Source organism: Hypomesus nipponensis, chromosome 12, assembly GCF_054491055.1.
Source record: "Hypomesus nipponensis isolate SF chromosome 12, ASM5449105v1, whole genome shotgun sequence".
Lineage (NCBI taxonomy): Eukaryota > Metazoa > Chordata > Actinopteri > Osmeriformes > Osmeridae > Hypomesus > Hypomesus nipponensis.
In genome coordinates, this window is record NC_140372.1 from 3093424 (window position 1) to 3107082 (window position 13659).

Sequence of the window (13659 nt, forward strand, 5' to 3'; positions counted from 1 at the left end):
CAGAGATTGGACTGAGAAAAAGTGAGCTACAGAGATGCTGAAAGAGAAAGGGAAAGAGAGAGAGAAAGAGAGAGAGAGAGAGAGAGAGAGAGAGAGAGAGAGAGAGAGAGAGAGAGAGAGAGACAGAGAGAGAGAGAGAGAGAGAGAGAGAGAGAGAGAGAGAGAGACAGAGAGAGCATACTGTGGGATTACATGAGTGTGTTTGAGAGTGTGTGTGTGGGAGACCTTATCAGGCCACCTATCTAACAACTCTGGTTGAGTACCCATTTCCTCACCAACAACCAGTTGAGTTTCTGCAACCACAGGCGTTTCACCAGGGAAGGGTTGAATCAGAATCAATAGTGAATGCTGTTCTCTCAGCTAAAGGTGAGGGTTAGGCATTAATGCAAGATGTTAGGTCTAATGTTGGGTTGTCAGAACTAATGTTTTAGTTTCACAAGCTGAAGCCCTGTTGATCAAATGGTTCACTTAGCAGAGCCTTGTTTTTTTTTTCTCTCTCTCTCTCTCTCTCTCTCTCTCTCTCTCTCTCTCTCTCTCTCTGTCTCTCTCTCTGTCTCTCTCTCTGTGTCTGTACATACATCTTTCAATTTTACCTCTTTCATTATCTCTCCCCCGCACTGTCCTAACTCCCTCCCTCCCTCCCTCCCTCCCTCCCTCCCTCCCTCCCTCCCTCCCTCCCTCCCTCCCTCCCTCCCTCCCTCCCTCCCTCCCTCCCTCCCTCCCTCCCTCCCTCCCTCCCTCCCTCCCTCCCTCCCTCCAGGACTAGCTGTTGTTCCATCACCTTCACTTTGTCTGCCAGTGTTCAGAAGCTTTTCTCATGATGAATAACAGCCCCTGCTGCTGCCAGCTTTACCAACTGTCTCAGTCCTACCCCCCTATAACCTGCCCCCCCATAACCTGCCCCCCTATAACCTGCCCCCCTATAACTTGCCCCCCTATAACCTGCCCCCCTATAACCTGCCCCCCTATAACTTGCCCCCCCATAACCTGCCCCCCTATAACCTGCCCCCCTATAACCTGCCCCCCTATAACCTGCCCCCCTATAACCTGCCCCCCTATAACTTGCCCCCCCATAACCTGCCCCCCTATAACCTGCCCCCCCATAACCTGCCCCCCTATAACCTGCCCCCCTATAACCTGCCCCCCTATAACCTGCACCCCTATAACCTGCACCCCTATAACCTGCCCCCCTATAACCTGCCCCCCTATAACCTGCCCCCCTATAACCTGGATCCAGAGGGCTTCTTCCCTGGACGTCACGTCTTACACAAGAACACAACTGCAGTCACAGTGTGCGTGTGTGTGTTGGTTTAAGAGATGCGTGGTTGTTAATGCTCCACTTAAGAGCTCACAGAGGTGCATAGAGAGATGAAGGCTCGCGCTGCCAGCGCAAGCGCTCCGACATGAGCCTTTGTGTGCTTCAAGACAACAGAGTTTTCTCAAGTCTTTTTTGTTTTTGGAGAGGGCGCGGGTGTTATCGATCTTTTCCCAGTACAGTGTTCCAGAACATGTAACACACTGGGTTTTAAGAAGACGTAAACTAGTGAGCCTCTTGATGTTTGTTTGGTAGCTTCTCACGTCCGAGCTGGGCTCTGTTTGAACTGCTGACAGGCTGACAGCGGCTCAGGCTGAATAATCACACCTCAGCCTCTGGATCTGTCAGAAGACATGTTCCTCATACGTCTCCATCCATCCCTCGTTTGTCTCTCTCTCTCTCTCTCTCTCTCTCTCTCTCTCTCTCTCTCTCTCTCTCTCTCTCTCTCTCTCTCTCTCTCTCTGTCTCTCTGTCTCTCTGTCTCTCTCTGTCTCTCTCTCCCTCCCCCCTCTCCCTCTTTTTCCCTCCCCCCTCCCCACACGCGTGTGTATGTTCAAACATGCATGTTTATCCTCCACGTTCAGAACCTGTCTCACGAGGGGTCGGCTAAGAGAACACGGGCATCCTTCTAACCCTCTATCTCTCCATCCTTCAATCATTCCATCCTTCCAGCCTTCGATTCCTCCCTCTCTTCATCCCTCCATCCTTTGATCCTTCCATCCTTCTGGCAGCCCATCTCCCCATCTATCCTTCATCCCACCACCCCTCCTTCATCCTACCACCCCTCCTTCATCCTACCACCCCTCCTTCATCCTACCCCCCCTCCTTCATCCTACCACCCCTCCTTCATCCTACCCCCCCTCCTTCATCCTACCCCCCCTTCCTTCATCCCACCACCCCTCCTTCATCCCACCCCCCCTCCTTCATCCTACCACCCCTCCTTCATCCTACCCCCCCTCCTTCATCCTACCACCCCTCCTTCATCCTACCACCCCTCCTTCATCCTACCACCCCTCCTTCATCCTACCACCCCTCCTTCATCCTACCACCCCTCCTTCATCCCACCACCCCTCCTTCATCCCACCACCCCTCCTTCATCCTACCACCCCTCCTTCATCCTACCACCCCTCCTTCATCCCACCACCCCTCCTTCATCCCACCACCCCTCCTTCATCCTACCACCCCTCCTTCATCCCACCACCCTTCCTTCACCCATTCATCTTCACATCCCACCAGTGCCCTCTCAGCATGAATCAATGAAACCCACAGCAGAGGATTAGAAAGAGGGATAGAGGGAAGGAAGGAGGGAAGAAGAGAATGATGGAGGGATAGAAGGAGGGAAGGAGAGAGGTTAATAGATGGGCCCTAAGTGAGTGGATGGTTCTAGGTCAACATGCGTACACTGAAATAGATTGATAGGAATCAGATTCTTGAGTGCTTAGGGAATCGGGCTATTACTCATAAGGTTGCCGGTTCGATTCCTAGTCGTGAAAAATGGCGTTGTGTCCTTGGGCAAGGCACTTCACCCTACTTGCCTCGGGGGGAATGTCCCTGTACTTACTGTAAGTCACTCTGGATAAGAGTGTCTGCTAAATGACTATATGTAAATGTAAAATGATTTCTGACCGATCATATAAGACTTGATGTTCAAATGAACTCTATTCTTGTACACGCGTCACTGACACAGCGTGATCTGCTGAGAGCTTCCCTCATCCCTCTGAACAAGAAGCTTCCATGTCCAACGCCCAGAGCACAAATCTTCGTGTCTGTACCCGGCTGAGATTTGAGTCTAAATTATAGATTTGGTTTCTCTAAAGTACAAAGACAGAGTAATAACTTAATTCCTGATTCAGGCAAGGCTGTGTCTAACCAGACGCCCTGGTCCCCTCCGTTCCCCCCTTCCTCTGCAGTACAGCACGTAGCGAAGACAGGAGATGACACGCCCCTCCTTCTTCCTCTGCAGTACAGCACGTAGTGTAGACAGGATATGACACGCCCCTCCTTCTTTCTCTGCAGCACAGCACGTAGCGTAGACAGGATATGACACGTCTCACACACAGCACAACAAACCAGGCCAGCTACACATGGTTCAAACCATTCACTGTTTGGTCAATCCCAAGAGGTACTATCTGTGTGTGTATGTGTGTGTGATACTGCATGTCTTCATGCTCGTTCCCGTGCGTGTGTGTCCATGCTGTGTGCGTGTGGCAGGAACCCTGAACGCGCTCCTGCGTGTGAAGAGCATCGCGTCGGTGGACAGTCTGGTGTGGAGCCTGACTGGAGACCAGGGAGCAGACTGGAGGCAGGCCAACGTCATCATCAACCCCAGAGGACCCTTCCAGGTAACCACGGAGACAGGCCGCCGCACGGCAACCGGGGAGGGGGGGGGAGGCTGTACTGCTGGATGAGGGAGGGGAGGGGGGGCAACTTTGTTTCTGACTTTTTTCCACGGATCAGTGGTGTGTGTGTGTGTGTGTGTGTGTGTGTCCAGGGTTACAGAGCTGGCTCAGAGAGGGCTGAGTAGAGGTCTGTGTTTATCACCCCAGGTCTTCCTGCCTGTGCTGAGTTGACTAGGCTGCAGTGTGTGTGTGTGTGTGTGTGCTACTTTTCCCTCATCCTCCAAGGAATAACGTGTGAAGGAGAGGTGTGTGTCACAAAACTTCACACAGTAAAAGCATTAAAGCTCAACACTCTCAACCCAGCAGCATGGAGGTGAGTCATGTGGGTCACGCACAGCCAGGGAGTCACATACGACTCTGACTCTGACTCCAGATGGGTCTCTCCACACACGGTAAACCAGAGATATTTATAAACACTAGATGTCTCGTCCGCGTTGCCAGACAACGGAGTCGAACGTCCGCACGTGGCTGCCATTTTGCTACAGTCAACTCTTTCACCCATAACATTGTGTTGATGCTACATGTACTTTTTAAATAACCATAACTTGCTTTCAACCGATTTAAACGGTTTAAAAATCTGTTGAAATCTTAGCAAGTTATGGACATTTAAAAAGTAGCACCAACCCGATGTTCTGGGTGAGCAAGTTGACTGTAGCAAGATGGCCGCCATGTGCGGACGTTCTAGACTCCGGTTTAAGACATCAATATATATATCTATGGGGTGAACTGTCCGTCTAGTGATCCACACACACACACACACACACACACACGGTCAATTAGCACCGTTATTTCTGAACTGCCCTTTGTGTAATCGTTCCACATTGTGGATAAACATGAGTGTGTGTTTAAATGTGTGCATGTGTACGTGTGTCTGCAGTTGCGTGTGTGTGTGTGGCTGTGTATGAGTATGGTAAATAGTAAACAATGTATTATGATATGTATTAGGGAGGAGAACAGTTTAAATGTGCATGCTGTTAGCTGTGCTGTTAGACTCAGTCCGTGTCTGTAATGTAACGACAGTACACAATCTGTTGACATCCTGTGATTCACTTTGAGTTTGACTCAGTGTTAACTGCAGGGTCCATCTAGCTCTCTCTCACACACTCACACATACACGCAGACACACACACGCACGCAAACGCCTTCTGTTCTTGTTTATAGTTAATCCGAGTAACTGGCTAACCAAACAAGCTTCTGTCTTTCTATTGAAAATAAAGTCTGCCCTACTTAAAGAAACTCAGGCTAGTGAGGAATCAAAGGAGCCCTCTGGGCAGGAGCACACCTGTCGTCCAGGGGAGGAGCCCTCTGGGCAGGAACACACCAGTCGTCCAGGGGAGGAGCCCTCTGGGCAGGAACACACCAGTCGTCCAGGGGAGGAGCCCTCTGGGCAGGAGCACACCTGACCTCCAGGGGAGGAGCCCTCTGGGCAGGAACACACCTGACGTCCAGGGGAGGAGCCCTCTGGGCAGGAGCACACCTGACCTCCAGGGGAGGAGCCCTCTGGGCAGGAGCACACCTGACCTCCAGGGGAGGAGCCCTCTGGGCAGGAACACACTTGACGTCCAGGGGAGGAGCCCTCTGGGTAGGAGCACACCTGACCTCCAGGGGAGGAGCCCTCTGGGTAGGAACACACCTGACCTCCAGGGGAGGAGCCCTCTGGGCAGGAGCACACCTGACCTCCAGGGGAGGAGCCCTCTGGGCAGGAACACACCTGACGTCCAGGGGAGGAGCCCTCTGGGTAGGAGCACACCTGACCTCCAGGGGAGGAGCCCACGTCCAGGGGTTTCTGAGGAGATGATCCATGAGCGAGATCCGTTACAGAGATGTTTGTCACAGGGCGGCTAGCAGCCTGGCTCCGCCTGGTCCGATGCTCCTCCATGTTTACCAATAGGAGCAGACCAGGGAGTCACACCATCAATCATGGAAAGAGTGATACATGATTGATGCAGTACACAGCTTCAGTAGCTCCTGGAACATGCTCGGCTGTGCTGCGTGGCTGCTGGGATGAAGGGCTGCTGAACACAGACATGAAGGGGAGGTCGTGGCCCTCTCTCTCTGCCGCTCTGACTGGCAGGAGGTTCACGTTGACAAAGGCCCCGCTTGGGAACCCCCCCCCCCCCTCATCTTCCAGCTCCGTATCTTCCCTCTCTCCCTCGCCCCTCACCCTCCCTCACCCCTCACCCTCCCTCACCCCTCACCTTTACCCCTGTCCCACTGCTCCGAACCCCTCTCTCTCTCTCTTTCTCTCTCTGTCGCTCTCTCTCTCTCTCTCTCTCTCTCTCTCTCTCTCTCTCTCTCTCTCTCTATCTCTTGCTCTCTCTCTCTTGCTCTCTCTCTCTTGCTCTCTCTCTCTTGCTCTCTCTCTCTTGCTCTCTCTCCCCCTCACATCTCTCCTTTGCCTCTTTTCCCCCTTCCTTATCCTCCAGCCCCTCCTTTACCCCCTCCCCTCCCAAACACACACACATGGTCACAAATCCCTCCGTGTGGAGCAGCCTCACACACGGATGCTGAGAGGTCATGAATGGTGATAAGAGACTTAAGGAGACAGCTACAGAGACAGAGTCTCGAGTGCTCGTTAATAAAGCAGCACTTCCTTTCAGATCTCCTTAAATATTCATCCCTTCACCCTGTCTTTCTGACAAAGGCGTGTGGTGGGGAGCGTCGGGGACACAGCCAGGAGGAGGAGGGGGGCGTTGCTTCTCCCGCGGATTGGCGCCGTAGCAGACGAACACACTCGCATTCTGGGTTGTCGTGGTTACAACCCCTCCTGCCCCTGTGTTTGAAATAGTTCCTTAACTGGCTCTGGTCCTCAGATCGCATTCAACTGGGCTCCACAGTACTTGTACCTCTCCACTCTGTCCCATCCACACCCACTGAGGTGCAAATAGAGGCTGAATAATGCAAAGACACAGCCTCAATCCCTGAAACAGCAAGGGGGGAAATGCTGATATGAAGGTCTGAGTAATTGCTCACTTCGTCTACGTCTGTCTCTTCACTCTCTGGCTTGTATCAGACTCCCTGCAGATCACTGGACATGGAGCCAAGGCATGAAGGAGGGAGAGATATCCTTCTGTCCTTCTTTCCGTTCCTCCATCCATCCTTCCCTCTCTCGCCCCCCTCTCCTTCTCCTGCCCGTCCTAGTCCTGTATTCTCTCCGATCGATGTTGACGACGAGGTGGCCCCTCCTCCTCCGAATCACATGGCCGCTGCTGTTTCCCTCCCTGCGCTCTCTCATGTGATTGGCCCCCCTCACTCCTTCCTTCCTCATCGATCCCTGTCTTCTATGTACAGTAAGTGGACAAGGTGTGAGTTAAGGGCTTGTTCTCTCAACGGTCAAGTGGAGAGCTTTCAATTATGTCCAGTGTTAGCCCAGGCTGTGTATTGCACCATCAGCCTGTATTGAATTAGGCTGGGCTCACACTGAGGGCTGTTAAACCAGCGGGATGTCTTGGATACTGTGAGTGAGAAACGGTTTGTCTCGAGTGAACTGTTACTGACAGCCCAGTAAAAGCCCTCGATTCTTCGATGAGATGGAAGGAGAGAGAGGGAAAGAATGATAGTGATTGGGAGAGAGAGATAGTGATGGAGAGAGAGAGGTGAGAGGAGAGAGAGTGAGAGAAAGACAGAACACTTGGGTCAATAATCTCCAGTTCTCACATCCTCCGCACTTGAATCCCATTGTAAAAAGATCAAGGATTGCTTCAGATTTTCTGTCTATTCCACCACTACAAGACGTGTGTGAATAAAAGCTTCCTCTAACCACGTCAAAAAACAGTGACTCCTTTTGTCGATTTCTTTTGTCTAATTTCCAGTCAAGTCTTTTTCTTCCAGTCAAGTGGTGGCGCTGCCTTCTTCAGCGCCACCACAGCGAGTCAAAGACTGTGCCTTCTTCAGCGCCACCACAGCGAGTCAAAGACTGTGCCTTCTTCAGCGCCACCACAGCGAGTCAAAGACTGTGCCTTCTTCAGCGCCACCACAGCGAGTCAAAGACTGTGCCTTCTTCAGCGCCACCACAGCGAGTCAAAGACTGTGCCTTCTTCAGCGCCACCATAGGCCATCCTTGTTAGTGGAACAATTTAACATCAGCAAATTTCTACTGCAGCAGAAAAGGAGCACCTTCCTGGAACTAAACAGGATGGTGCTTCATTGTTACATGGATCCTTCCAAACTAAAACAGGTAAACTTGACCGGGTTTCAGATGGTAACCACAGCAACGCGTGAAGATGCTGTGCGATGCACCGACAGAGAGAGAAAGAGGTTGAAGCAGTTCATGCAGATTCGGCCGGATGGGTTGCCAACGTTGTTGCGAACCCTCTACTGCCGCACCCAAAGGCCATCTGTGTTCCTCCTGGCTCTGCAGGGCCTGGGGGTTTGTTTGAAAACAGGGCAACCCACACTTCTCTCACACCACACACTGCATGCATTTCCCCCTCTCTCTCTGTCTTTCTCTCTCTCTCTTTCTCTCTCTCTTTCTCTCTCTCACCCACACTTCAAAGGCATTTCTCCAGGCAGTTTCCCCTCTGGCATATTTTCTGCAGGTCTGCAGATCAATGCTAACATTAAAGGTTACAAGCCTCGGCAAAACACCATGTTAGCGACCTTCCTCACCACTGCTTTACACCCTGTCATACTGGAGCTGCCCTCATCTCACATCACTTTCCAGAGTGTGTGTGTGTGTGTGTCAGGAGGGGGAGGTGTATGAGGGAAGTGTGTGTCTGTGTGCGCATGTGTGTATGAGGCGGGGAGAGTGAAAGTGTGTGTGTGTTACTGAGAAAGTGGCAGGCTTCCTACGTAAGGGTACTTCCAACAGTACACAGTAGCCGGAGACCTGCTCGTTCTCAAATCAAATCAAAATGTATTTGTATAGCCATTTTTATAAGCAATGTCACAGAGGGCTTCACATACGCCCATAGAACTGCCCCTCAACCAACCTAAACCCTCAAGGAAGACGAGGGAAAAACTCCCTGAAGGAGAACAAACCTCCTCTTCATGCCGGCTGTGAGGTGGGGCTCCTCTGCGTGTGTCTTCATATCACCCACTCAGCTCTTCCGGCTGTGCCTATCCCTGTCTCCACTCTCTGTGTGCAGGCACTCTCACAGTTATTTAACCTTGAATAATGGTGGAACACAACAATACAACCTCATTTGGTGCTTTGTCACGAACATCGATTTTTTACATTTTATTCACGGGACCTTGGGACTCCTCTGGTCTCGCTCTTTTGCTTGCCTTTATTGTGGGTCTTCCTTTGTGTGTGTGTGTGTGTGTGTGTGTGTGTGTGTGCGTGTGTGTGACTGCGTTTCTGATTGTTCCTAGAAGTCAGACCTCCCCGGTCCTCTTGTCTCCTTCCTGTTCATTCTCCTCACGGACTCCAGGGCGCTCTGAATCAAACAAACCTCCACTAACAAACCAGCACACTTGTGAAGTCTATCCAGGCTCACCTCCCTCCTTCCCTCCTTCCCTCCATCCCTCCTTCCCTCTACTTCTCCCTCCATCCCTCCTTCCCTCCATTCCTCCGTTGCTGTCAAGCCTCTCTTCATTCCTTTATTTATTCAAACAAGTCCCTCGTTCGGGGATCAAATTAGTGAGCCGGAGAGGAGCACAGCTCTGGTGTTTGTCTCTGCCTTTGTGTTTAATTGGAGAGAGAGAAATGAGGGAGAGCAGACAATGAGAGAGAGAGAGAGGAGGGAATGAGAGTCTGAAGGACAGAGAGAGAGAGGGAGAGAGAGACAGAGAGATGGACAGCCCTAGTTATCTGAGGTCAAAGAGAGACTGCTTTTTACTTAGGAACACCAGACCTTGTGTGTCTCTAATTGGGACCTCTTGCCAACTGTGCCATCCCAATTCTGATATGCAATGAATATGTGATGGAATGAAGGCGCACGCACACACACACACACACACACACACACAGGTTCACACACACACATCCAACAGCTCAGGTGGTTAGATTGTTAGGTTCAGCATAGGAAAGACAACACATATCCCACTAAATTCACTTAAAGACGGCATGGATTCAGCCAGGAAGTTGTTATCGTAAACTCTGTCTCTCCATTTAATTCTTCACTCCGGTTTCCATTTCAATTAAGAATACATTAGCCTGTTGTCTGAGGCCACAGGAAGGAAGAGAGGGTGTTGCTGTCGTGGCTGGTTTGTTTGTGCGGCGAGTCGCTCCTTGGTGGAATGTGCTCTGAGCTTGATTAGCTCTGTGGGGTAGGGTATGGGCTGCTCTTTCCTGGGTAATTAAGCTGTCAATCAAAAGCAAATGGTTTGGGGTAAAGAAAGGGAGAGTGGGACCCAGTTCACGCATGCGCACACACTCTCACACACACACATACACAGGTGGCTATTACATTCTGTGTCAAGCACTTCCCCACTCGTTACTTTGAAACTACTTTGTTTTGGTGACTTTTCAGTTAAACGCTTTGCTTCGAACGGCAGGAGTCCACACAGCTGGACCCTGCGATGATGCCTGTAACATTTGTTCCAGTCTCTAGCTATGAAGTTGTTGTTTTTAGTCATTGCCTGTCAGAGAATGCTTGTGAGTGTTTGAGGGTATGTTTCCTGTCTACTGTAGGTGGGTTTTGAGGGTATGTTTCCTGTGTACCACAGGTGGTGTTTGAGGGTATGTTTCCTGTGTACCACAGGTGGTGTTTGAGGGTATTCGGGGATCGGGCTACGAAGGGGACATTGCCATCGATGACGTGTCAGTCAGCAAAGGGAAGTGCAAACTGGAGAACCCTCTGGCTAACACAGGTATGTCCAGTGTGTGTGTGTGTGTGTGTGTGTGTGTGTGTGTGTGTGTGTGTGTGTGTGTGTATGAGTGTGTGTGTGAGGTTGAGAGAGACGGGATGTTCTGTACAGGATGTTTGGGGGGGGGGGGGGCGTCTCCCTAAGTTCTAGCGCCGGCTCAGAGACAGCTGAGGGCAGAGTGCCAGCTCTAAGAGCGCCCGGGCCTCTGTCCAGACCCCCCCCCCCATCACCCCCCACCCCCACATCCTCCCCTCCAGCCCCCCCAATCACCCCCCACCCCCACATCCTCCCCTCCAGCCCCCCATCCCCTCCACCCCCACATCCTACCCTCCACTCCAGTGGCCAGCGTACTAAGTCCCAGCATCTCTCCCACCACCATACTGGCCCTCTGTGCCAGCTTGCAACCCTCTTGTCACTAGTAGAGGGTCCCCAGACCCCTACTCCCAGCCAAGCTGCCCCCCTTCCAAACCCCCCCCCCCCCCCCCCGTGTGGAGGGAGGGCAGCATTAAACACTCCCCCCCCCTCCCCTGGCTCGACTCGGACGGGTCATTGGTCTGGAGACACACTGACAGACACTCTCTGTCACGCACCGTCCAGGGCTGGTGACCGCAGGGAACGGCTCTGCTCCAGTGCAAAAAAAACTGCTTAACATGCGTTCATGTCATAAACCGTGTGTCAGAGAATAACGTAAACAAGTATTTGAGCACTCGAAAGCCACAATGCTTTTCCTGTGTGCCCTTCCTCCGGCACAATCTGCTTTCCAAACTGAGGTCTGTCAGGCGTTTATGTGAGTCACGTTGTTCATTTGTAAATCTGGAACCTTTAAGGCAAATTGCTGTGCGGTGCTAACCTCCATTAATAACTCGTAGCCCACAATGCACAGAGCCCTGGTAGCTATCACCATCACTCATCCTCGTCAAAACGCAACGCAAAAATTCACCACAGGAAAAAAACTAAACAACAAACTGCTAAATTATTAACAAGCAGTCTGTGTCTCCCAAACCGGTGCGTTGAAGACACCAGAGAGACTGAGAGAGGCAGCGTGGGGGGGGGGGGGGGGTGGCTGGATGGGAGCGAGACTCGGGCCAATGGCAGGGGAAAAGGTAGTGGATGGGTGGATGGGGGATCCTGGGGTAGATGCTGAATAATGGATGAGAGTTGTAAACAGGAAGCAGCACGCTCGGAGCTGCTGGCAGGCTGCTCCGTAGGACACAGGCAGCCGGAACAGATGGGTAATTACTGCCGGGGACGGCGGCGCCGGAGCCCACGACAGTCACATCTGGCTGGCTGCGCCCAGCCGGGGCCGCGCCCAGCCGGGCCGGGGCGGGTGGAGGGGCCAGGGTGTTTTGTTAATCCCTGCTACTCTCATCCTCACCCCTCAGCCGCTAATGGATGATGATGAGGGCCTAAGCGGAATGAGGGTATTCCTTCTGGAAGGCCTGCTGGCTGTGGTGAAGGTAGACCTCCAGAAGGGAGAGGTTGGCCTGTGGAAGAGGCTGCTTGTGCTCCTGTTAGATGATGGGTGAGGTGGGGGAGGTGCTGGAGATGGGGGAGGTGCGGGAGATGGGGGAGGTGCGGGAGGTGGGGGCAGCAACACTGACAGGTTCATGTTTAGTCGCATTCTGACGTACAACATCGTACATAGCACATGAAAGAAGCCGAATGAATGTATCCCCTGGAGGGTGTATGTGTGTGTGTGCACGTGTGCACGTGTTTTTGCTTGTGTGTGTATGTGTTTCATGTTTGTGCATGTGCGTGTGTGTGTGTTTGTGTGTCTGTCTGTGTGTGAATCTGTTTATTCACGTGCCAGCAAGTGTGTGCATCCTGTGGGTGGTCTGCCTTCCCATGAGCCTCTCTGCTTCCTGCTCTTCTCTCAGGATGGGATAGTGAGCATGCCCGGTAGTATTACCAGGCTGATACATCACCTGTTCACACACACACACACACACACATGCATGCACACACACATACGCACATGAACTCACACACACACACACACACTCACACACATCCTGAGGTAGGTTAGCTGTTTGGTAGCAAGGGACTTGGAGATCATGTGGCTTCCCTAAAATGAATGATGATTGCCTCTGACATGTTTTGTGAAACTCCACACTCATAAATCACTGGACTGACTGGAACCTGGCTCAGGGGCTGAGATGTGTGTGTGTCAGTGGGTTTGTTTGTGTGTGTGTGTGTGTGCATGCGTGCCTGCTTCTACGAAGGTACTGTAGTTGTAAGTGACTTGTTGCTCAGCATGAAAATGTCTCTCTCTCCCCTGGCCTCCCTCTCTCCCTCTCCTTCTGCTGTTACTAGTTTGTCCTGCTACTATTCTGATAGCGTGCGTGAGAGAGTTAGAGAGCAAAAGTTGCAGAGAGAGAGAGAGTTACACAGAGAGAGAGATGGAGAACGAAAATAAAAGAGAGAAAGTAATAAAAGAGAGAGTACTACCCCGTGTATGTGTATAGATGAGATGATTTTCCAAAAGCCCCCTTCCAATTCCAGATCCACACACCCTGCCTGTGCATATCCTCCCCCTCCTCCTCCCCCCCCTCCTCCTCCCCCCCCCCTCCTCCCCCCCCCCCCCTCCTCTCCTCTGGACATCACAGGTACACAGCTGGCACTGCTGCTGAAGCTAATTCAGCCTGGACCCTGACCGGGAACAGCATCCGCCAGCCGCAATCCACCTCCTCCTTATCCTCCCCCTGTCTCTCTCTCCACCTTCCACATGCACCTCCTCCCCCTGTCTCTCTCTCCACCTTCCACATGCATCTCCTCCACCTGCCAGTCACGCCCCTCCTCCTTCTCTACCCCCCCCCCCCTCCTCCACCACCTCCTCCTTAACAGCATGACAGACTGTTCATCCAAAACTCCCACACAGCACAGAACTCATTCCCAAACTTGCTCTCACCTCCTTCAGAAGACCTTGGGCATGGCCGATGCCAGGCACTTAACTATGCTCCATACTAGGGCGGAGAATCAAAAGCTGTATTATGAATCTATTGATTTTCTGCCAGCAGTAGAAACCACTGATATAAATTCATATTGATCTAATATATACAATACCTGCCCTTATTTATAAAACTCATTCCAGAGGCAGCTTGCATGCCTAATGTACTGTTGACTTTGTGAGATATGTAAGTGCGTACAGGCATGGTGTGTGTGTGTGTGTGCACTCTTGTGCGTGTGCATGCGTGT

The 13659-nt window shown here is 52.0% G+C and overlaps 1 protein-coding gene across 1 annotated transcript in view; it reads left to right on the forward strand.

Moving 5' to 3' along the window:
* mdga1 (MAM domain containing glycosylphosphatidylinositol anchor 1) overlaps window positions 1–13659 on the forward strand; it is a 98733-nt gene that overhangs the window by 83123 nt on the left and 1951 nt on the right. Inside the window, exons 16-17 of the mRNA XM_084668514.1 lie at window positions 3527–3657; window positions 10359–10467. Of these exons, the coding sequence (XP_084524640.1) occupies window positions 3527–3657; window positions 10359–10467 (240 nt within the window). The remainder of the gene's footprint in view (window positions 1–3526; window positions 3658–10358; window positions 10468–13659) is intronic.